Source organism: Tamandua tetradactyla, chromosome 23 (assembly GCF_023851605.1).
Source record: "Tamandua tetradactyla isolate mTamTet1 chromosome 23, mTamTet1.pri, whole genome shotgun sequence".
Taxonomy (NCBI): domain Eukaryota; kingdom Metazoa; phylum Chordata; class Mammalia; order Pilosa; family Myrmecophagidae; genus Tamandua; species Tamandua tetradactyla.
In genome coordinates this window covers 40,964,868-40,990,427 of record NC_135349.1, presented here as the reverse complement: position 1 = coordinate 40,990,427, position 25,560 = coordinate 40,964,868, and the positions used below count along the sequence as shown (strand labels likewise).

Genomic DNA, 25,560 nt, shown 5'->3' with positions numbered 1-25,560 from the left:
CCCAGCCTGGAATCCGTGTGGACGCCCAGACCCCAGAAGAGCCCAAGGCCACTTTGGAACTCGAACCTGGGCCCGCCTCCGTTGCCATGGCAGCGGCTCCGCCCCCTAGTGCTGGAGATCCCGAGCTCTGATTGGCTGGATAGCCGGTACCGCTCCGGATGGACCGGCAGCCGCCATTGTGCGGCGCGGGTCCCCTCAGAGGGTGCCACCTCTGGCGAACGCCTTGGGCTCTTCACTTCGACCTTCGCCCTCCCGTGCGGGGAGCCCGGCGGGTCCGGGACTCCCGTCCGTGCCGGTGCAGGCGCCGGCATGTGGCTGTGGGAGGAGCAGGGGGGCCTCCTGGGCCCCTTCTCCTTCCTGCTGCTGCTGGTGCTGGTGGTGACACGCAGCCCCTTCAATGCCTGCCTCCTCACCGGCAGCTTCTACATCCTGCTGCGCTTCTTCAGCTTTGAGCCGGTGTCCTCCCGCAGGGCCCTGCAGGTGCTCAAGCCCCGGGGTCGCATCTCCGCCATTGCCCACCGCGGCGGCAGCCACGACGCGCCCGAGAACACCCTGGCTGCCATTCGGCAGGTGAGCTGCCCCCACGCCTCGGGCCACACCGCCCCTTCCGGGGGCTCGGACCTCTGCTTCTCTTTTCGGAGGGTCCCCAGTCTCCTCAGGATAGTCTTCCTAGCACCCCCCTCCCGCTCCCATTCATCCACAGCAATGCGTTCCGATGACCCTTGATCTCCCCCAGGGTCTGGGAAAACTCCCGACCTCAGGTATTTATGGAATACTTCAGCATGTATTTATAGAACGTCTGCTAAGTGTCAGGCACTGGAGCTACCGCCATGAATGAGACAGGTAGGGTCTCTGCTTTTACGGAGCTTACATTGGAGTGGGGAAGACTGTCTTAAACAAGTGAACAAACAAGCCAGATACTAAGTGCTGCGAGAGGTGCAAGGAAGAAGTGGTGTAATGGCATTAAAAAAAAAACTGGTGGCAGGGGTTTGGGGGGAGGGGTAGTGGAGAGTGTAGGTTATGCCAATTAAAGTAGGGTAATCAGGGAAATCCTCAGCGAAGAAGTGACATTTGTACCGAAACGGGGATTAGGAAAAAAAAGCCAGCCATAGAATCTGGGGAAGACTTTCCAAGAAAAGGGGACACCAAGTGCGAAGATCCCGAGGTGAGAATGATCTTGGAGTTTTCAAGGAACAGAAGAGAAGTCAGTGTATGAATGAAATAGGAAATGTCATCAAGTCGCCTAGGGTCTAGGTCAGCAGTTGAATTTATTTTAAATGGATCACCCTTAACAGAAACTGGGGCTTTACTTGTGTTCTAAATGACCTTAGTCATCTCCTTATCACCCCACCCACCAGCCCAAACACACACACCCTGGCAGCCTGACTGGGCGGGGTTAATCAATTTCTACTTCCCCTTTTCACAAGGTATTTCTTATACTTTTGATCCCTCCCAACTCCTGGTGGTCTCCTGACTTCACATTTTGCAGCTTGCATAGTAAGAGAATTTTTCAGTTGACTAGGCCCTTTTGCATACATAGAAATATATCTGATCCTTTCATTTCTTTGAGACATTATTTTAACATTGAATGGATGAGAAAACTGAGACTCAAACGTGCACATCTCCTTCCAGAATTCACCTTTTCTAATTCCAAGCCCAGTGCTACTTGTCATCAATTAGAATATGGTCCAGGATGTAAATAAAAACTTGGACTGACTGTCCTTTCTTTGTGCAGCTGGAGGTAGGCTTGTGCAATGAGCAAGTTACTTAAGACTCCAAACAGGATTCTTACTAGGGTACAGGCATCAAGGTCCCTGGGGCATAAAACTGAAGAAGGCACTCACTCTGAGTTGTGCAAGTATGGATCAGTGTCTCACAATTGAGTGTCTCCTTGAATTATGCACCCAGGAACCTAAAGTTGTGGACCTGTAACCCATACCAAACTCTGAAAACAGATGTTCTAACTAATTGTTATAGTGTACTTTGAAATGTATTGCTTTTTTGTATATGTTATATTTCACAACAAAACTTGTAAGAAAAAAGAAAACTGCACCCAGAGTACCTCTCCTCACCCCGTCCTCCAGCCCTTACCTCAGTTTCCCTTTCTGTAAAATGAGAATATTTCCCATTTTACATTTACCCTCTAGGTTGTGAGGATTCAGTGAGATAATCCACGTCAAGTTCTTGGCCTGTGGTAAGACCTCCACAGACATAAGCTGTTTATGCCAGGTATTCAAAGGTGGCTAGATTCTTTAAAATTGCCTTAGCATAAAGGTAAAAAACAATTAAGTCTGAAGAGGAAAGGGTGTTAGGAAGGCAACCTTTGAGTCAGTGGAGGGCACCTGAGTTTAGGGTTTATAAACCAAGTTAAATTTCTATTATGAAGGAAGAGAGACAGTAAGAGTAGCTTCCCTAGCCTTCCATTTAAAAATAAATCCAAAGATACTGAAGAATGTGTTTTGCATTCTAAACTTAAGTTCAGAGAGATTGGATGATGCATAGCAGATAGTATTGTCATGAAAAGAAAGATGTTATTTACTATAGGAAAAAAGCAAATAATTGTCATTGGCTTCCATTTCAACTTACCTTTGTGTAAGTTGCCTTAAAGTACAGCACAGTGCTAACTGAGGACAGAAGGTACTGATGCATATGTACTGATAGGGCATATCTGATTGAATATAAATCACAATTAAGGGATATGTATGTGAAACACACATAACACTTGGTATTTCATATCCCATTGTGTTACACGGCAATTATGGCTAAATTCCATTCACGTTTTGAACATTTCTGTTCAGCATATCTTTAATATATGTCATAATAATAATAAACATTGTGCCAAATTGCTTCCTGGTCTTAAGAGGAAATGAGATGGGTAATTCAGCTTGTTAGAATGTAAGGTCATTGTTAATGAAGCCATCACAGTATTAAGCTGCCTACAGAAGACAAGAAATACATAAACTATATTTTTTTACTTCAAAAGAAATACCTAGTTTAATCCCATTGAGTTTGTTTTTTGTTCTGTTCTTCCCTGCTTTGCATGTTTGCAGCTCATGTTTTGTATTCCTAAAAACTGTACTATGTTAAAAAGTATCAAAGAAGACTGTCAGTTGTGGAATTTCCAGTAAATTACAAACTTTCTAGATATAGAAGGAAAAACTTGACAGATGTGAAATGGGTGTATTCCAAAATAGGTATAGTATTATGAGCCGTAACTAAGGAATGAAATTATACCCAGAGTCCATTCTCCATACAGCAGCCAGAGTGCAGCTTTAGAAGTATAAATCATATTATATCCCAGCTTTATTTAAAACCCTCTAATGATTTCTTGCTGGATAAAATCTAAATGCCACATTGTAACTTTCTTAAAACCCTTTGCCACTCTGCTCCAGCTACCCTGGATGTTTGTTAGTATGCTTTTGGCTTCATATAACAGAAAATCCACCTTAAAATATCTCATACAAGAAGGGGACTTACTCTGTCTCGTGACAAAGAGGTGTGTATATGTGAGGGTTGGCCTCCAGGATGGTTAATTCAGCTGCTTAATCTGTGGTTCTTGAGATCCTAAATTCTTTGGATCTATCTGCTCTGCCATCTGCAGAATATTTTGCTGGTCCTCAGTGTTGTGAAGGAGTCATTGCAGTCCAAGCATCGTGTTCTTGCACACCAGCGTCCAGTCTCAAGCAGACTCCATACTCTGAGCACAGGAGAAAGGTGAACGTTGGGGGCAAGAACAGTCTATGCCAACAGAAAAAAAGGGCCTCGATTTTAGGCAGGCTATCAACACTGGGGTGACTCACGCCTACTTTGTGGCCTTCACATTATACTTGATATTTCTTCTGTTTGGAAAACCTTTGCCTAGGTCTTTGCATAGCTGGCTCCTTTTTCTCATTGAACTCTCAACAAAAATGTCCTATTTTCAGATAGGCCGTCTTCCCTGACTGCCTTGTTTAGCAACCCCCACCTGTCTTCTCCTTCATATTATCCTCAATTTTCTAACTCAAAACATTTATCTCTATCATTACTTGCATATAAACATGTCTGTAACTTGTTTCTCCCCACTTAAATTAAGATCATGAAAATAGAGACCTTTTCTCTGTTGTTCACCATTATCTCCTCACTGCCTAGAACAGTGCCTGGTACATATTAGGCACTCAATAAATATTTACTGGAAGGATTGTGGATTGTGTACAAATAGCCAATAAGCACATGAGAAAGGATGCTGAACATCATTATCCATGGGAAAAATGCAGATCAAAACCACAGTGAGCTACCACTTCATAACCACTAGGATGACTATAATAAAGAAAAGACACAGTAAAATTGGAATCTTCATACACTGCTGATGGGAAAATAGCCTGTTCCTCAAAAGATTATAAATAGAGAGACACTGTATGACCCAGCAATTCCACTCCTAGATACATACCCAAAAGAATTGAAAACATACATCCACACAAAGACATGTATCTGAATGTACATAACAACATTATTCATAACAACCAAAAAGTGAAAATAACACAAATGTCCATCAGATGATGAATGAATAAACAACACGTGTTGTAGCCATACACATATTGTCTAGCCATAAAAAGGAATGAAGGTGGTGCCTGCCCATGCAAAAAAAAACGAATGAAGGACCACTGATGCATGCTACAACATGGATGAACTTTAAAACATTAGAGCTGAGTGAAAGAAGCCATTCACAATAGACTATATATATAGTATAATTCCAATAATGAAATGTCCAGGATAGGCAAATTCATAGAGACAGAAAGTAGATTAGTGGTTGCTTAGGGGTAGGGGTGAGTTGAAGAGAAATGGAGGGTGGCTGCTGAAGGTACAGGGGTTTCTTTTTGAGGTGATAAAAATGATCTGAAATTGATTATGGTGATGGTTGAACAGTTCTGTAAGTATAATAACCATTAATTTATACACTTTAAATGAGTGAATTGTGTAGTATGTGAATTATATCTCAACAAAGCTAAGAAGAAGGGGGGAAAAGGAGAATTGTGATTTTAAACATCATCAGATCGCAAAATCACTACTTATCCCATTGCCTCTCTGTATTCTGGTAGTAGGATCTGGTTTTCTTTATTGTCAACAAACCCAAATTAAGTTCTTTCAATGTGCTAAGTTATATTGTTAAAATATATATATTTAAAGTGATACAAATATAGTGAATTTATTAAAGCAAACATTCTTTTTTAATCAACTTCAAAAAGTGTAATTGACATAGTAGAATACACATGTTTTAAGTATACAGTGTGATGAGTTTTGATAAATATATACACCAGGATTATTAGCACTCCAGTTCATTTTAATGACCCAAGAAAGTTCCTTTGGACTCCAACCCCAGCCCTACCTCGGCCCCAAGTCAACCTTTGATTTGATATCTATCACTATACTACACCATACTATTCTATTACTAAATTACTACTATAATTTCAAACAAACATTGTAAGTAAAATAAAAATATAATAAAATTGCAGTATTTCTGTAAACCAGTTTATATGAAATTTGTATGTTTAGAAGAAAAAATATTGTTATAAGATAAATTTCCCTAAGTATATGAAAAGATGAGCATGAAGTATATACTAATACATAAATTCAAATGGGGGTTCATCTTTTTGCTTCTATGACTGGAATAATATAAAAGTATTGATAAAGACTATTTAATGCCACCTGGTTTAAGATACTCTAGTGAGTGTTTCTTTTATAGAGCTTTGGTTATATCTTTTGTTTTTGGCCTTAATTACATACTCAGAAGACCAAATGTATGAACTACTCACTAGTTCTGGTATTCTTACTAAACTCCTCAGTCTCACCATTGTTTTATATTGTAGCCAAATGAAGATAGTCCTCATGCATGAAAGTATAATCAAACTTAATCATAGTGCCAGCATCAAGGAATAAAATAAATATGTGTTATTGTGAGAGAGATGCACTCTGTATACTGAAAATGTGATTTTCTTTTACCTTCTAAAATATATAACCCATGTTGATTTATTGGTACATTCTGTCTTTAATTTAGAAAAGACATGCCTTTTAATCTCTTGTCAGTATAGACATTAGTGTTATCAGAATGACTTTTCACTAAGACCAGTCATAATAGCTTATATCAAGGGCCAAATCTGAGCCAGGCGCCAAGCTTGGCAATTTGTAACTAAATCCTCACGACAACTCATTATAGAAGAATCATCTTAAAAGTGATGAAACTGAGGCTGGAGTAGATAAGTAACTTAATTTAGATGACATAACTAGTTAGTGATGGAGTTGGAATTTCAACCCATCCTGTTTTGATATTTGAGGAGGGTTGGGCAGGGGGAGTCTTTTTTTTTTTTTTTATTTAACATAACAACATACAAACACAAACATTCTTACCATATGATCATTCCAGTCTTGATATGTAATCAATAACTCACAATATCATCACATAGTTGCATATCATCATTATGATCATTTCCATCAATTCAGAAAAAGAAATAAAAAGAAAACAGAAAAAAATTCATAAATACCATACCTCTTTACCCTCCCTTTCATTGATCACTAGCATTTCAATCAACTAAATTTATTTTAACATTCGTTTCCCCTTATTATTTATTTATTTTTAATCCATATTTTTTTTTACATGGGCAGGCACTGGGAATCGAACCTGGGTCCTCTGGCATGGCAGGCAACCATTCTTGCCTGCTGAGCCACCATGGCCTGCCCAATCCATATGTTTTACCCATCTGACGATAAGGTAGATAAAAAGGAGCATCAGACACAAGGTTTTCACAGTCACACAGCTATATCATTGTGCAATTATACAATGCAAAAGCTATATCATTATGCAATCATCTTCAAGACACATGGTTACTGGAACAAGCTCTGCCTTTTCAGGGAATTCCCCCCAGCCTCTCCATTACATCTTAACTAAATAGGTGATATCTATATAATGCGTAAGAATAACCTCCAGGATAACTTCTCAACTTTATTTGGAATCTCTCAGCCATTGACACTTTATTTTGTCTCATAAAAATAAAAAATAAAAAAATCACTCTTCCTCCTTTTCGTCGAGAAGGTTTTCTCAATCCCTTGATGCTGAGTCCCAGCTCATTCTAGGATTTCTGTCCCATGTTGCCAGGAAGGTCCACACCCCTGGGAGTCATGTCCCATGTAGAGACGGAGAGGGCAGTGAGTTTGCTTGTCGTGTTGGCTGAGAGAGAGAGGCCACATCTGAGCAACGAAAGAGGTTCTCTTGGGGGTAATTCTTAGGCCTAATTTTAAGTAGGCTTAGCCTATCCTTGGTAGAGTTAAGTTTCAAATGAACTAACCCCCAGATTGAGGGCTCCACCTATTGCTTTTGTTGACCCCACTGCTTGTGAGAATACAAGAATTCTCCACTTGGGGAAGCTGAGTTTTCCCCCTTTCTTGCCATTCCCCCAAGGGGGAAATACTTTTTTATTCACTGTTCAAATCACTCTGGGATTTATTGGGGCATCACTCTGGACAAAACTACAAAATCTCATGGGCAAGGGGGGTCTTTATCATGTAAGTGAAAAATCAAACTTTGAGACTTAGAAGAAAATATGGTTATTTATCTTAATAACATGGGAGTAGGAAGTGATTTCTTAAACAAGGTAGAAAAATCTCCACCCATAATGGAAATGTTTGATGAATTTGACTATATTACAAAAGACACAATAAATACCAATGACTAATATTTGAGTGTTTACTCTGTCCTAGCACAGTGCTTTATGTTGTTTATAAATATGTGTAATAAATATAAGAAGACATACAAGGGAATGATACACACCAACTTTAAGATGGTAATTCCTCTGAGGAGGGAGGAAGAGGGGGTGAACAGAAGAATTTTAGCTATATCCGTATAATCAGTAAAGTTATAGTAGTTAAGAGTACAGTTGCCACACATCCTGGCTGTGTGACCCAGGGCAAGTTTCTTAATCTCTCTTTGTCTCAGTTACCTCATCTGTAAAATGAGCATACTAAGAGTACCTGCTGTAACATTGTGGAGATCAAATGAGTTAATACATTTAAGCACTTAGAATAGTGCCTGGCAAATAAGAAGGCTCAATAAATAATAGCTACTACTATTTTTTTCTAGGGCAGAGAGGGATTACAGCAAAAATGAAAGAAGATCGCATCTGTTATCTTATTTACTGCCCTACTCTGCATATTACAATAGACCATAATTAAAAAAAATTTTTTTAAAACTTAAACTTTGATCATAATGAGCATTTCACATCTTCACTGTGATGAGAAATCCAAGGAAGGAAACATTGAACAGTGTGTCTCAGAGGAGCAGGGCCCATAAAATTTAATGTTCAAGTTTTCCTTTTAGAAAAATTCAATATACCTTCAGGCTTACCAACTTATTGGCCAACAGCCAGTGCTGCTCACATAAACAAAATGTAAAGTGTCCCTTGGAAGCAGGTGTGGTGTTTCTGCTCCACAGGGTGGCACTCAGTCAACAAAACAACAGACTCATCTTGTTTATGCCAAAGTAGTGAAATATCTGACTAATCACAAACACAGGGGAATCATGAATGCTACTGCACCAAACAAAGAGTATACATAAACGGAAATTTGTTTAAATACTTGTTAGCCATTAATGACCAACATAGTTAAGGCAGCCAGAGAAAACTGAAGTTCCAGAAGTCTCCCCATCTGCCACTGTGAGCAAAGAAAGAATAGAGAAACTGAAGTTTTATAAATGAATTTATAAATGTAGAAGTGCAATAAGACTCACACAATGAAAAATAGAAACAGGTTGGGATGGCTGTTCAGTGTAGGAAGGGGGAAAAGTCAGTAAGAGCTGTCTGTTAGTCAGCCTTGTTAGTCTTCTTGAATGTTTAGATTGTAGCATGACATGTGGCCATTTCACATAATGTTGTTGATGTTTTTGTTAAGGCAGCTAAGAATGGAGCAACAGGTGTGGAGCTGGACATTGAATTTACTTCTGATGGGATTCCTGTCTTAATGCATGATAACACAGTAGACAGGACAACTGATGGGACTGGTCGGTTGTGTGATTTGACATTTGAACAGATTAGGAAACTTAATCCTGCTGCTAATCACAGGTTAAGGTAAGTGGTTTGTTGTCGGTTAAAGCTACCTTTCAGCTTTTTATGGACATCACAGATGAACACTGACACCTTCTAATTACATCTACTCTTAGGAGAGTTTTTTTTTTGTTCTGTTTGAAACTATATACAGGTGCCAGGAAATAATGAGCAGGTGCAAGGAAAACCAGAAATATAGCATGTATGATTTTCATCTTTTCCTACTGAGGCCAAATGTGATCTTGGAGTATTCTCAATATGATACTCTATCTAGTCAGTAACACAACAGTGACTTTGTACTGTCATATAAATTATAGAATCATGGAGCCTGAAAGCAATTGCAAGAGTTTACCTATCAATTTCCTTGCCTTCAGGCACACCAAAAAACAAATGAGGCATTATTTAAAATCTAAGAGAAAATGTCAACTTTTAATCTAGCCCTTTTAACTCTTCAGGTCCTTGTAACAAATTTCTGAAATACCATAGGATGCTGGGAGGAGGTGTCTTAGAAATCATCTAAAGTAACACTATCTAATAGAACTTTCTGTGGTGATAGAAATATTCTACATCTGTGCTTTCCAGTATGGGACGTATGGCTGTTGGCCACTTGAAATGTGGCTAGAGCAACTGAGAAACTGGATTTTTAACTTTATCCACTTTAAATGTAAATTTGAATTTAAATAGCCACATAAGGACACCTATTGGATAGTACAGGCCTGATCACTCCTGCTTTTAAATATAATCCTAGAAAAATTGATTAACTTATTCAAGGGCATATAACTAATTCATAGAAAAGCCAGGACTAGAATCTAGACATCCCAATTTCTAGCCGAAAGAAACTTCTATCATACTGTGCTGTTTCTGGTTACCCCCAATGATTCTGAACTCTGTGAGAATAAAAATTCTCTCAGGTATTGAATCTTTCCCCTCCTGGAAGAATTTAAAGAATAGCTTCCAAAGTAAATACATCAGAGCTAATCCTATAAGATATTCCACAAGAAGAGAGTTCTAAATCAAATAAATTTGGGGAATACAAGACTCTAGGTGCACCTCTTGGGTGATCTGACATTTGAACACGGATTCACAGTACACATCTATGCATTCTTACCTTTAACTTAGTGTTTTTAAACTTATATAACCACAGTACCCATACCCTATGCCTCCACTCACATACCTTTTCCACCCCGTCACAGCTATAAACACAGCTTTGGAATTGGTATACTGGGTAAATGTGCTTTAGAATATGATCATTTAAATCCCTCTCCTCTTGTCTTTGTTTTACTGAAAAATGTGTACTTCTTGTTAATTATGTAATATCAGTGCTCTGGACAATTTTCAGTACTCCTTGAGCATATTTGACCCACTGATTAAATTACAGTCCTTCCTAAAAGATGTTATACCTTATTTTTCTAGAAACCTGAAAAAAAATCTATGAAAGGAAATCCTACTATAGACTGGAAAGAATATTTGTAACACTTGAGAATTCTAAGTCCAAGCTGCTGGAGTTAGTCTTTACTGTCATCAGATATTTCATTGCTCTACTGTATGCAAGGGAAAGACTGGTTTTAATAAGTAACAACATTACAGCTAAGAAGTCAAGTTCAAAGTCAGCACTTAAAATGAAAAATTTTTAGGGTCACTATCACCCTTAAAAATCGTATAAGAAGGTAACATATCAGAGTCGATATGCCATCTGAGTAACTCTGATACACCAATATTTGTTCCAAAATTGGGACAAATTTGATTGAACACCAAATGAAGTATTAGCCTGTGTTTGGGACCATGTTATAGAGAAAAGTAGGTGTTTTCTCTAGAATTGGGCTCAGTGCAGTGAGACACTCATCCTGCGAGGGGGCCTGAAAGCCAAGACAGGCCCACAGAACAGCACATTCCAGTCGCTGTCTCTTAGTCCCAGGAATAGGCACTGATTGGAATGACTGCAAGAATCTCCTGCACTATTTGAATTATCTTCCTCTTTTTTAAAAAAAAAGCAGGATCTTACAGTTGAAATAATATAGTTGAATTAGCATAAGGTAAATCAGGGATAATGAAATTTCACTATTTTAAGAAAAGCTGGTTGTGTGTCAGGCCCTTAACCTTCATTTTCTTTATCAGAAAGTTATTCATTTTACATGGTTGCACTTGAATAAATACATAATAATAAAGTTAACAGATTTAGGTATTTCCATGAATTTCTCTTGCAAAGGATTCAGTTAGGGCAATTATAATCTTAAAATTAAATCTATGAGGTCTCCAAAGGTGGCATATACATTGCCAAATGTAGTTAGTCATTATGTTATTAATTCAGTGGAAATTCAGTGATTACCTAAAAACGAAATCACTTTTATTGTTGTTGCTGTTCTTTGGTCAAGAGTGTCTGTAATTTGGTTCAGAACTGTTGTAATTATCCTTGGACTTTGGATGGTTGAAGAAAGGAAGTTGGGGAAAGCACTCTTTCCTTTTGATTAGGAGACATTTACAAAATGTCTGCTCCTCTAAACTTTTATCTTTTTCCTACAACGTACTACTTCCTTTTCCCTCTCTTATAGGAATGATTTCCCTGACGAAAAGATCCCCACCCTGAGGGAAGCCGTTGCAGAGTGCCTAAACCATAACCTCACAATCTTCTTTGATGTCAAAGGCCATGCAAATATGGTACTGTTTATACCATGGACTTCACTCTTTTAAAAAGACATTTAATTGCTAGTCATTTCCAAAATTAACCATATAGTTTATCCTTTATTCTTTTTTCTTAAATTGCTTTTACAAATTACAATATATTTGATTCATGGAAGTGTGCAATGCAAAAATCTGCATCTTTATAAGGAAACAGTAAATTATAAAACTGAACCTTTTAACAACTCCTGTTCTACAATCAGCACAGAAGGGAAGAGTCAAGTTTCTTTTATTTGCATAAATCATTTACAAAAGATGTTAAATAAACAGTAAAGAGGCACTTCTGGAACAGACCACTCAAATGACCTAATAAAAAGGAATTCAGGAGTTGGACACAAAATCAGTTATATCTGGGTGATTAGCTAAGGGTCTTAGATGGATAATTTTAAGTACTACATTTAAAGAGAATTCCTATAATTTAAAACTTCTGACAGCTAACAGGATTATCTTTACATATATTCATCCCTTACATTAGATTTCTGGTATAGTTTTTATGTTTTTTGAGTAACTATACTTTCATCAGAAGATTACTGTATTTTCTTTAAAATATGACATTCTTAAATAAAATTTTGCTTAAATTTTAGACCATATGCTTTTACCATAAAAACATTATTGCAATAGACATCAATGAGAAAATATATTGCAGATTATATTTGTTCTCTTAAAACCAGCTTTTCAAGTGTAAATACTTTTCCCCCCATTTGGACAAATCAGTTTATTTTTTTCCCCTAACAAAAATTATAATCTGTAATGGGCAGCTACTGGTTGAGAATTCTGGTGGTGCCACTTTTTTCATTAATCCCAGGATATAATTGAAGATGGTTGCTCTTAAAAGCTGAAATGTGAGCTTAAAGATATACTCTAATTTTTTTTTAGTAAACCCCCATTTTTTAAGAAAGAGGGGACTGGTACTGTAGGTTAATTTACTAATCTGGTAAACTGGTAGTTGTATATATTCAGGATTTCTAGTCAGTCTGCATCTGAATCACTTGGAGTACCTATTAAAAATGTAAATTCTTGTGCCACACCACCTACGGAAAGGCTTCTGATGGCGGTCAAAAGAATATGCATTTTTAATGAGCACCTTCAGGTGTTGTTGATGATGTGACTCATATTTGGGAATGCTCACAAGCCCTACATTTCGTCTACACTTCACTGATTTTCATGCCTATCTCTTAGAAGAAGAAACAACGAAGGAAAACAAAGCCAAAATCCAGCCAGTTATTTGAGATTTCTAGGTTGGGTGTGCACAGACGTTTGGCTGTGTTGAGGTAGAACATGGTGATCCACTTCACTCAAGATGATGGTACTGGTGTTTGCAACAAATAAGATCTAAGCTAATACAGTGCAGTAACCAAGATCATGGACTTTGCAGGGCAACAGTCCTGGATTAAGCTATGTCAATAATCATCAGTTTCTTTGTGAGCAAAATGGGACTAAGAAAAGAAACTACCATAGGGGTTGTTGTAAGGATTAAATAAAATAATATAGGTGAAGACTTTACTAATATAGGTAAAGACTTTCACATAATACTTGTGTTAATTCAATAAATGTTTTAAGAACATAACACCAAAAAAACCCTTTTATCAGCATGTCTTTTTAAGGGTCTCCCACTAAAAAGAGATTAATATAATATCCTAAATCCTGTCTAAATGACTAGAGCTTACTTAATAGAGTTACCAAAAAATGGAGTATTCTATAGAGCCCAAACTCTAGGAAGCATTCAGTCAAATAGTAAGAAAGCAGCTTGGACTCTTTAGCTTTGACATGGGTAAGTTCTATGTTGTTGTTTTAAATTTGAATGTATTTTATTGCCAAAATTTGATGATGAGTTTGTGTGACTTCCTAAAAACTAGCAGTATTTCAGGCTAGCAAAACTGTATTCCATGCAATGTCTGGTGGATCCTTTTAGTTGTTGTTAGCTTCTAATCATGCTCACTAACCAGATCTATTAGTTCACTAGGGTTGCAAAATGTCAGTATTTTAATTCTTAACATTTCTTTTCCCTTTACTAACTGGACTATTTCTATAAAAAGAAACTTCTGTTCCTCTTAGGAAGAGTTGGGCGACTTTTCCAGTTGCCCTCCCCCTTGTCCCGGTGATTCTCGTTCCATATTGGTAATGGATATTGTATCCTCTCACTTTAGGGTAATGAGAAAATCTCTGTAGTTCCCAGGCTGGATGGCTCATGCCTCATCTATGAAAGGCAGAAAAGTGGTGAAGTTATGGGTGGAAAAGGACTCTTCCTAGTGTATACAAAAGAATTTTTAAATTTTTGCTTCCAGCATCCACTGACCTGCAATCTACCACACTTCCCAAAAGTGTGACAAAAGAGTTGTCTCTCAATAGGACAGTAAAGCAGCAATACCCCAGCTTCTTCCTTATCTATTGTCAGTGTGTTTAAAATGTAACCCATTTTCATTCCAAACTCAGACTAAAGGACCAGCCCCATCCAGGGTTGTGCTCATGGCAGAGGGAGAGGGCAAAATGCAGAGTCAAATTACATAGTTGCTCTGGAATCTATTGCTCAGACTGGACATGAACCCTATGCTTATATTCAATTGGCCCTTGTAAGCCCCTCCTAAATATTGTTGGGCTGAAGAGGACTATCCTTCTCACAGGAGCCCTGCAAATCAACTGGCAATGGAGAAAGATGAATCCTCAGACTGGGAGGGGTTGAGATGGGCAAATTATTGTGGAAAATAATAGTCTACCACACCATATGTGTAAATGAGTGCATATATAATTGAACAAAATTTCACAAAATAATAATTACCTTACTACGAAAAAAAATGTAACCCAATGGATAATGGAGTCTACCGATTAATCTTTCAACATCCCCAATTATTAGCAAACTTCTCATTTATTTGAGAGGTTGTACTTAATATATAATAGTTAATGTCTGGGACTTTCACTCTTTAAAGATTTTAAATACATGAGTCTCTCTGTTTTACAGGCTACTGATGCTCTCAAGAAAACTTATATGGAGTTTCCTCAACTGTATAATAATAGTATTGTCTGCTCTTTCTTGCCGGAAGTTATCTATAAGGTAAAATTCAGGATTTTTATTATATATAATGTGATGTTAGTTGGTGGTAATAATGGTCATTGACCTCAATAAGATCAATGCCTATTAAACTGAACTCAATCAAGATCCTAGTTAAAAAGCTTCTTTTTTATAATAAGAGAAATTTGGGAAAGGGAATGTACTCATACCCCATTTTTAAATACGATGATCCCTCTATATCTCTATCTTTTATGTTGCCTATAAGCTCATTCAGATTACTTTAGTAAAGTTTCTCAGAACAAAAAGGAATTATGTAGTCCTACTTCTGCGATAACAGCAGAACATAATTAAAAAAAAATAATAACTTCATTCTGAATAATTGGAATGTAAAGGTGTACAGAGTAGTATAATGAGCTCCCCTTACCCATCATCCAACATTTTTCGTCCATATCCCCCTTTAAAAGTGATTGTGTTTTAAAATAACATAACTACAATACCAATATTCTAAAAAATTGTTAACAATAAGTCCTCAATATCAAATATCCAGTAGTTTATTAATTTTCAGTAGTCTCGGAAATGTCATGTGGTCTTTGTTTTTTTGTTAGTTTGTTTTTTAAAATTGTTCATTTGAATCACGACCCAGATAAGGCCTGTGTTTTGTAATTTTAAGTCTTAAAACCTGCAAGTTCTCTTTCCACCTCTCTTCTTTTCTTTGTGATTTATTTATTGAAGAAACCAGATTATTTGTTTTACAGGGTTCATCCAGGTCTGTATTATGCTGATTATGCTGCCCTGGAATAATTTGACCTATTCATCTCCTCTGTATTTCTTGTAAATAGGTAGTTAGAGCTAAAGACTTGATCTGATTAGATTTGGCAAGATAATTCATAGGGTGGGGGTGTTTTTCTATTTGGAGGCACGTAATATCAGGTGGAATCTTTTCTTATTATATTAGCTGCTATTGGTGCTCAGTGGTCAAATTTGTCAGTTTACTAGGAGGGTTTGCTAAATGTTGATATTTTAATTCTATCATTTCCTCATGTTTTAGATAGAGTACTTATGTAAAAAGAAACTTCTCATCTACTAGTTGGTTGTCCAGTAAGCAGAATAAATGCCTTATTTACCAGTTTCCAAAATAAGGAAATGGTTCTATAGTATTCCTTAACTTGATCAACAGAGTCACTGTTATTGAGCGGAATCAAGTCATGGATATTCCAGACATTTGGAATTACCTGACCACAGAACCAAAATTACCTGACCACAGAACCCTTTAAAATGTAAGATACTAGGCTTCCGGAAAGATGGCGGACCGGAGTGGAGTAAGTTCACTCCTGCTCCATGAAACAAGATAGAAGATGGGGAGAAAATGCCCAGGACTGCAGGTCCCGGGGTGTGAGTAGTCTGGGAGAGTCTTTAGGCAGTTTTGGGGGAGAGGAGGATTGGGGGAGGGAGTGGGTTGGGTGACCTGGATCCCCACCAGGCGGGCTGTGGCATAGTAGGGAGGTGTGATTGGAGGAAACTAACCTTCTTCAACTCCAGCCTGCATAGCTGCCGGCTGGGGAAACCTCCCCACGTGGTTGTGGTGGGCAGTGCCTGCGGGGAGCCAGAAGGCTGGTGATCATGTACCATGGGGTGGGCCAAGTGTTCACCCCAGAAGGCTGAAAAAGCTGGCCTGCAGTCGAGGTATCTGGCAGCCCACCAGCGGTGTGGATCAGCTGATCCCCCACGTGCTGGTCAGCTCCCCAATCCCCCTGGAAGATACCCACCCCCCTAATGAGCAACCCCACTGCTGAGCATCCGACCAGGAGTTGCTCTGGCCAGGAGGGGTGGGGCTGAAGGAGGAGGAGACTCAAATGCACCATCTTCTGACCAGACACAGTAAGTGTAGGTCAGCTGCATCAAACAGGGAGGGAAGAGCTTGAGGGAGTAGGAGCCTCATAGTCACCATCTGCTGAGGAGAAGGGTAAATGCAGGCAAGCTAACTCCCTCTCTAGCTAGGCCTTTATTTTTATTTTTTATTTCATTTTATTTTTTTTTTTTTTCTTCTCAATAGTCCTTTTTATTCCCCCCCATTTTAAAACATATTCTTCATACATTTTTATTAGTAATATAATTGTCCTTTTCATTATTAAAAAAAATTATTATAGTTATTGTGTATTATATTTAACTCAATTTCTATATTTTATTTTACATATTATTTTTCATTGTGCCTTTATTTCTTATTTTTATTATTTCATTTATTTTTATTATAACTATTATTGTTTTTCTCTTAAATTTTCTCTCCCTCTGGTGGACAACAGCCTGACTTCACTCCCAATATGTCCTGGGGTGTCTCATTTTAATTCTGTGCCTACTACTGTTGAGGTTTATTTTGTTGTGGTTCTTGTTTTTGTGTTTCAAGTTTTTATTATATCATTATTTTACTTTATTATTATTATCATCTCTTTTTTCTTTTCTCATTCTTTGTGTGTGTGTGTGTGTGTGTGTGTGTGTGTGTGCATAGGTTAGAAGTCCACCTTAGGTCTCCACTGGGGTAGTCAGCCATTCTGCCACTGGAGTATCTGTGTACTCTGGCCTTATAGTAGACCCATAAGCTGAATTGTATCCCCTACATGAGATTTGGACTTTGATTTGACAAAGAGAATAACTGACAAAGTGCAAAAGGAAACATTCAGCAAAAACCAAATAAATGCAAAACTTTAAAAGCGTGAAGGAAACCAACTTGCATAATAACCATATCAAGATAATCAAATGCCCCGAATACAGCAGAAAATCACAAAACACATGAAGATCCAAGCAGAAATGGCCCAGCCAAGCAACCACATCAAAATTCCAGAAGGGACTCAAAGATATTAATAAAGAAATAAAGGATATCAGGAAGACACTAGAAGAGCATAAAGAAGAATTTGGGAGGCTAAATAGAAAAATGGCAGAGCTCAAAGAAATGAGACCAAATAAAAATATACTGGAAACATATGATAGCAGATTCAAAGAAGCAGAAGGAAGAATAAGTGAGCTAGAAGATAGAACAATAGAACTAGTATGCACAAAAGAACAAATGGCAAGAAAGATGGAAAACATGCAATTGGATCTTAGGGAAATGATGGACAACAAGAGGCAAAAAAATAAAAGAATGATTGGTGTCTCAGAAGGAGAAGAGAGGAGTAAAGGGTTGGGAAAGTTAGTTGAAGATATAATTAGAGAAAACTTCCCAACCCTTATAAAAGACATGAGTATGCACATCAAAGACCCCAGCAACCTCCAAATAGAATAAATCTGAACAAGCCCACTCCAAGACACATACTAATCAGACTGTGAAGTGTTGAAGAGAAACAGAAAGTCCTTAAAGCATCACGAGAAAAGCAATCTACTACATACAAGGAAAAACACATAAGACTGACTTCAGACTACTCAACCATGGAAGGGACCATGGAAGCAAGAAGGCGGTGGTATGATATTTTTAAGAACCTGAAGAGAAAGGCTTTCAACCAAGAATTCTTTATCCAGCCAAGTTGAGGGAGAAATTAAAATCTTCAAAGATAAAGAAAGATTGAGAGAGCCAATCAACATAAGATCAGCCCTACAAGAAATACTAACGGGAGCCCTGTCAGTTGATGAAAAAAAAGATAGGAAAGGGAGGTCTGGAGGAGGGCACAGAATTGAAGAATATGAGTAAAGGTAATTTAAAGGAAAAGACAGATAGAAAATAATATACAGATCTGACAAAAACTAAAGGACAAGATGGTAGAATCAAGATCTGCTGCTTTTACAGTAATTACTTTGAATGTTAATGGGCTAAACTCAATTAAAAGATACAAACCGACAGAATGGATCAAAAACATAATAAATCTGTATGCTGTTTACAAGAGACACATCTTAGACTCAAGGACACAATTAGATTGAAAGTGAAAGGATGGAAAAAGATCTTCTATGCAAACTGTAACCAAAAGAAAGCAGGAATAACTATACTAATATCATACAAAATAAACTTTTAAATGTGAACATGTCATAAGAGACAAAGGAGGTCCCTACATATTAATAAAAGGGGCAATTCACCAGGAAGAAATAACAATCATAAATGTGTATGTTCCCAGTCAAGGAGCTCCAAAGTACATGAGGCACATATTGTAAAAACTGAAGGGAGGTATAGACTTCAATACACCACTCTCTGCTATAAAAAGAAAAAACCACACAGAGGATCAACAAGGAAATAGAGAACCTAAACAATAAGATAAATAAATTAGCTATAACAGACATATATAGATCATTAGATTCCCAAACACCAGCATACACATTCTTCTCTAGTGCACATGAAACATTCTCCAGGATGGATCACATAATGGGACATAAATTGAGTCTCCATAACTTTAACAAGATTGAAATTTTTCAGAGCACTTCCTCTGATCACCAAAGAACCAGAGCTTTCACAAATATATGGAGATTAAATAACACTCTCTTAAATAATCAGTCAAGGAAGAAGCTGCTAGAGAAATCACTAAATATCTGGAGACAGATGATACTGAGAATACAACATATCAAAACTTATGGGATGTGGCAAAGGCAGTGCTGAGAGGGAAATTTATAGCCCTAAATGCCTACATTAAAAAAACAAGAACAACAACAATAAAAAAAAAAAAAAAGAACAAGCAAAATTTGAGGATTTAACTGCTCATCTGGAGAATTTAGAGAAGGAACAACAAACTAACCCCAAAGCAAATAAAAGAAGAGATATAGTAAAGACTGAAGCAGAAATAAACAAACTGGAGTATATTAAAACAATAGAAAGAATCAACAAAACTAAAAGTTGGTTCTTTGAGAAAATCAATAAAATTGATGGTCCCCTGTCTAGACTAACAAAGAAGAAAAGGGAGAGGACACAATAAGTAAAATCAGAAATGAGAGGGGGTTGTGACTACAGATCATGAAGAAATAAAAAATCATAAGAGAATACTGTGAACAACTATATGCCAACAAACTAGATAACTTAGATGAAATGGACAAATTCCTAGAAACACACAAATTACCTATACTGACTCAAGAAGAAGAAGATCTCAACAAACCAGTTACAAGTAAAGAGATCCAATCAATCATCAAAAATCTTCCCACAAAAAAAAGCCCGGGATCTGATGGCTTCACAGGAGAATTTTATCAAAGTTTTCAGAACAAGTTGACACCAATCCTGCACAAGCTTTGAAAACATGATGAAAAATGAACACTACCTACCTAATTTTATGAAGCTAACATCACTCTAATACCAAGGTCAAATAAAGACAATAACAAGAAAAGAAAGCTACAGATCAACCTCCCTAATGAACATATATGTAAACAATCTTAATAAAATACTAGCAAATTGTATCTAACGACACATTAAAAGAATTATACATCACGATCAAGTGGGATTCATAACAGGACTGCAAGGGTAGTTCAACATAAGAAAATCAATCAATTTAATACAGCACATTAACAAATCGAAAGGGAAAAATCACATGATCATATCTATTGATGCTAAAAAAGCATTCAACAAAATTCAGCATCCTTTCCTGATAAAAACACTTCAAAAATTAGGCATCGAAGGAAACTTTCTCAATATTAAAGGGCATATATGAGAAACCCATAGCCAGCATCATACTTAATGGTGAGAAATCGAAAGCTTTCCCCTTGAGATTGGGGATGAGACAAGGATGCCCATTTTCACCACTGTTATTCAACATTGTTTTAGAAGTACTAGCTGGAGCAATTAGACAGAAGAAAGAAATAAAAGGCATCCAAATAGGAAGTGAAGAAGTAAAGCTTTCATTATTTGCAGATGACATTATCCTATACTTAGAAAATCTTGAGAAATCTACAGTAAAACTGCTTGAGCTAATAAATTCAGCAAAGTGGCAGGATACAAGATTAATGTACAGAAATCAGTAATGTTTCTATACACAAGCAATGACCTATCTGAGGTGACAGCTAAGGAAAAAATTCCATTCAGAATAGCAACCAGAAGAATTAGGTATCTAGGAATAAGCCTAATCCTGATGTCAAGGTTTTATACACAGAAAATTACAAAAAATTGTTAAAAGAAATAAAAAATGGCCTAAACAGATGGAAAGATCTTCCATGCTCATGGATAGGAAGGTTAAATATGAAGATTTCAATTCTACCCAAGCTGAGCTACAGATTCAATGCAAAACCAACAAAAACCCCAATAACTTACTTTGAAGACTTGGAAAAACTGGTTATCAAATTTATATGGAAGGGAAAGAGACCTCAAATAGCTAAAGATAACCTAAAAAAGAAGAGCAAACTGGGAGATCTATCACTTCCTGACTACTTATTATAAAGCCACAGTTGTCAAAATAGCATGGTACTGGCATAAAGACAGAAAGACTGACTAATGGAATAGAATCGAGAATGCAGAAATTGAACACTAAATTTGTGGACATTTCATCTTTGATAAGGCCCCCAAAACTACTGAATTGGAACAGAATAGTCTTTTCAATAAATGGGCATGAGAGAACTGGATTTCAATAGCCAAAAGAATGAAAGAGGACCTCTACCTTACAAAAATTAATTCAAAATGGATCAAAGACCTAAATGCAAGAGCCAGTATGGTAAAACTTCTTGAAACAAATGTAGGGAAACATCTTCAAGATCTGGTAATAGGAGGTAGCTCCTTAAACTTTATACCTAAAGCACAAGCTGTGAAAGAAAAAATAGACAAATGGGAACTCCTTAAGATCAAAAGCTTCTATGCCTCAAAGGACTTTGTTAAAAAGAGTGCCAAAAAAAAAAAAAGCAGGCAATGGTGGCTTAGTGGCAGAATTTTTGCTAGCCATGCCAGAGACTCGGGTTCGATTCCTGGAGCCTGCCCATGCCAAAAAAAAAGACAAAAGGTGAAGAGGCAGCCAACTCAATGGGAGAAAATATTTGGAAACCAAATATTGGATAAAGACTTAATATCCTGTGTACATAAAGAAAGTATACAGTTTACCAACAAAAGAACCAATAACCCAATTATAAAATGGGCAGAGGAAATGAACAGGCACTTTTCTGAAGAGCAAATACAAATGGCTATAAAACACATGAAGAACTGCTCATCTTCATTGACTATAAGGGAAATGCAAATTAATACAGCAATGAGCTATCACCTCACACCTATAATAATGACTGCTATTAAACAAACAGGAGACTATAAATGCTGGGAGAGGATACAGAGAAATTGGAACACTTATTCACTGTTGGTGGGAATGTAAAATGGTTCAGCTGCTGTGGGAATTAGTTTGGTGATTCCTCAGAAAACTAAATATTGAGTTGGCCTAAGACCCGGCAATACCAGTACTCAGTATATACCCAGAAGAGTTGGGGGCAGTGACACAAACAGAAATTTGCACACTGGTATTCATAGCAGCACTATTCACAATTGCCAAGAGATGAAAACAATCCAGGTGCCCATCAAAGACAAGTGAATAACAAAATGTGGTATATACATACAATGGAATATTATGCAGCATTTAGACAAAATGATGTACTGAAACATATGACAACATGGATGAACCTTGAGGACATAATGCTGAGTGAAATAAGTCAGACACAAAATGACAGATACTGTATGATTCCATTATTATGACTCTGATGAAGCCACCAGTGTTTTGGAGCAGCTAGAAGGAAAAATCTGAGTTGAGGGCATGGCAGCCCATGACAAACTCTGGGACCTGTTCTGTAGCTGCTGGTTGAAGTGCTTTGAAAATTATTACTTTTTTTCTTTTCTTTCTTTGTATATACATGTTATATTTTACCACTAAAAAACATAGGCAGTTAGATTAGATAAATAAATTTGTAATATTTAGATATCTAAATATTAGATAAAATTTTCTGAAATCAAAACTTTGAAGATATTTAGTAACATAGCTCACTACTATAGCAAAGTTGATACTTGTAAGAACTTTCTACTTGTTATTTTGAGAACAGTCAGTTTTGACAGATGATCAAATGGTATCTAAGTTAGTGTTTCATACTTAGAATTTAAGAACTTTGCTATCTGAATATGTAGATTTTTCCCTTGTTGCCTTAATTTTAAATTGGTTTATGAAACTTCCTGAGCTAACACAGGCTTTACAATATATGGATACTTCATTTAAATATGCCTATGATCAAGCTAAGATATCCATTGTTGGTGGTTCTAAACATACTGTTTGTTTTCTTAAAAAAATTTTTAAAAAGTAAGATACTTTCTCCAGAAGGGCATACAGCCAGCCCAACACAGACTGCAGGAAAGCCATTCATGTCTCCATTTCTCCTTTTGCTTCTCCACTTCCTCTGCCTCCAGTCCCATTCTCTCATCACATATCCTTCTCTTTCCGCACTTCTTATCCTTCTTACTCCACTTCCCCACACCTCCCGTTCTTCCCCAGCCTCCCTTTTGCTCTGGAAAGAATTGAGCTAACTAGCCCATCTTGAAATGAATATGGTTCCATTCTCGAGTTCTAATTATCTGAAGCCGGAATTTAAAATGACATCCAATTAAAAGTTTATTCTTGTGACATCATTAAAATATGACCCCACAATTGAAATATTTCTTATTTTGAAGATAGGATTGCAGTTCTTTTAGGACTAACTGATGTTCTTCTTTGTACTGTGTATTAAACACTTTGCATCCATCCCCTTCTTTTCCCAAAGGGCTTATGTTAGAGGACTTGTTTAGTAACATGGAGGCAGGGCACCAGCAATGGCCGCTGCCTCAGAACACGCACATTGCCTAAATCTATAAAACAAAATAGAAGTATTGGACTTAAGATATGATCATTATTTTATCTTCCAAAATTCCTTTTCAGATGAGACAAGCAGATCAGAATGTAGTAACAGCTTTAACTCATCGACCTTGGAGCCTCAGCCACACGGGAGATGGGAAACCACGCTTTGATTGTTTTTGGAAGCAGTCCGTGTTTGTGATAATGGACATCATGCTCGACTGGAGCATGCATAACATCTTATGGTACCTGTGTGGAATTTCAGCTTTCCTCATGCAAAAGGATTTTGTATCCCCGTAAGTTGGAAGGGTTTTTTTTTGGTTTGCTTTTTTGTTTTTTTCTCTTTTCTTGACACACTTGAATGTTCTTCTTGGAAAGAAAGGATTAACAGAGCAGACAGCACGAATTGGTTTCAACCTGCAAAGCCCACTATACTTCTATTAAGCTTGAATCCCGCTAACTTCTTAAATGGGAAAGTTCGCTTTTTCCAAATCAGGTGATCAGAAATTCTTGTTTTTTTAGGGCATTTTAAAGAAAAAGTAAATGTGCCGACTTGTGATGAGAGAGGGATTAAATTTCTTATGATTGGCTCCCCTTGAAAACCAACACAGGATCTAGGGCAGAGCCACAATGACAACATCCCATAGACCCTACCTCCTCTTCCCTTCCATCTTCCTCCTGCTCCCCTATATAATGCAGGCCCTGCACCACTCCCTAGCCTGTTTTCAGTCTCTGAATTTTTCCTGTGGCCATTTTACTAGTATTCGAACTGATTATCTGCTTAATAGTCTATAAGAGCTTGTTTCCTAGTATTTTAGGCATGTATGCATTTATTCAATAAATATTTGTCAAGTGCCCACAGTATTGCAAGGACCTGTATGAGGAAACAAAGCTAGGGTCTCAGTCATTGTGGCATTTGCAATTAAATGGAAGAAATAGATTCTAATCAAATAAAAAAATCCAGTAAGTATAAAATTACAGCTGAGATACATGCTCTGAGAAGAGAACAGTGTGCTTACGTGCAGATTCTAGACAGTTAAGATCTGAAGGGGGTGAGGATTTAGGTGTGAGAGAGGGCTGCCATCCTGGTCATAGGAAGACACACATGCTAAAGAATTGTGGCAGGAGCATGGTTCTTTCAAGGAATTGGTGAAAAAAATATTTTGCAGCACAGAAAAGAAGAAGTGTGGTGTGAGACAAGGCCAAAGAAACAGGCTAAGCTGGGCATGTTCTCGGTGGCTGTGTCAAGGATTTTTTTTTTTTTTTCTGTCTTTGTTGAGCTACTAAAGTTTTTTGAACTGGGGCTAAGGGGAAGAGGTTCATGGCATGATTAACTGGGTTTCGAATGCATCCTCAGTTGCAGTGCAGAGGCCAGTTAGGAGGCTATTTCTAGATACTAGTGACCATTACACATTCCTGGGGCAACTGGGTATTATTTTGACAGGATTGGCTTTTTCTTCTTTTTCCAGGGCCTACTTGAAGAAGTGGTCAGCTAAAGGAATTCAGGTCGTTGCTTGGACCGTCAATACCTTTGATGAAAAAAGTTACTACGAATCCCATCTTGGATCCAGCTATATCACCGACAGCATGTTAGAAGACTGTGCATCTCAGTTCTAGACTCGGCCTGTGGAGGAAACATGGGTTCAGAAACTGCCTACTGGCCTCATGCAGGGATATCAAAGTAACCTGTATGCTAGCCCAAGTCCTGAGAGACCAGGTGGTTCTCACAGCAATAATTGGTAATTGCAGTTTTACCTGAACAGAGCCAAACCTGGCCCACTGAATGCCTGAGTTCAACACCCTTGCTCTTGGAAAGTCTGGGTCTGAGAAAAAGCACACCTCCTGGCCCCAACCTAGCTGAGGTACACAACAAGACGCAGTGAGGATAAGCACAAATTGATTTGTACAATATGAGGATACAGATATAAATGCATGGGAAATGCATGATTGCTCCGAGTTGACATTTTAAAATTTGCCACACTTACATGTACTTATTTAAATAATTTTTATTCACCTACATTAGCATGTACTGTAGACACCAAATTTGTGGCCATACTAATAAAATCATTAAAAGGAA

The 25,560-nt window shown here is 37.5% G+C and overlaps 1 protein-coding gene across 3 annotated transcripts; it reads left to right on the top strand.

Annotated features, from left to right (window-relative positions):
• Positions 1-130: 130 nt before the first annotated feature.
• On the top strand, positions 131-25,560 carry GDE1 (glycerophosphodiester phosphodiesterase 1). Of its 3 annotated transcripts, none has more exons than XM_077141701.1 (6): positions 132-570; positions 8,914-9,089; positions 11,615-11,720; positions 14,698-14,790; positions 23,568-23,779; positions 24,953-25,560. In XM_077141701.1, exons 1-6 carry the CDS (start codon positions 310-312, stop codon positions 25,098-25,100), a joined length of 996 nt encoding a protein of 331 aa, XP_076997816.1. In that variant the 5' UTR covers positions 132-309; the 3' UTR covers positions 25,101-25,560. The 3 variants fall into 3 exon arrangements, with proteins under 3 accessions (XP_076997817.1, XP_076997816.1, XP_076997818.1); XM_077141703.1 differs by having other exon boundaries at positions 462-570; positions 8,918-9,089; XM_077141702.1 differs by lacking the exons at positions 8,914-9,089; positions 11,615-11,720 and having other exon boundaries at positions 131-570.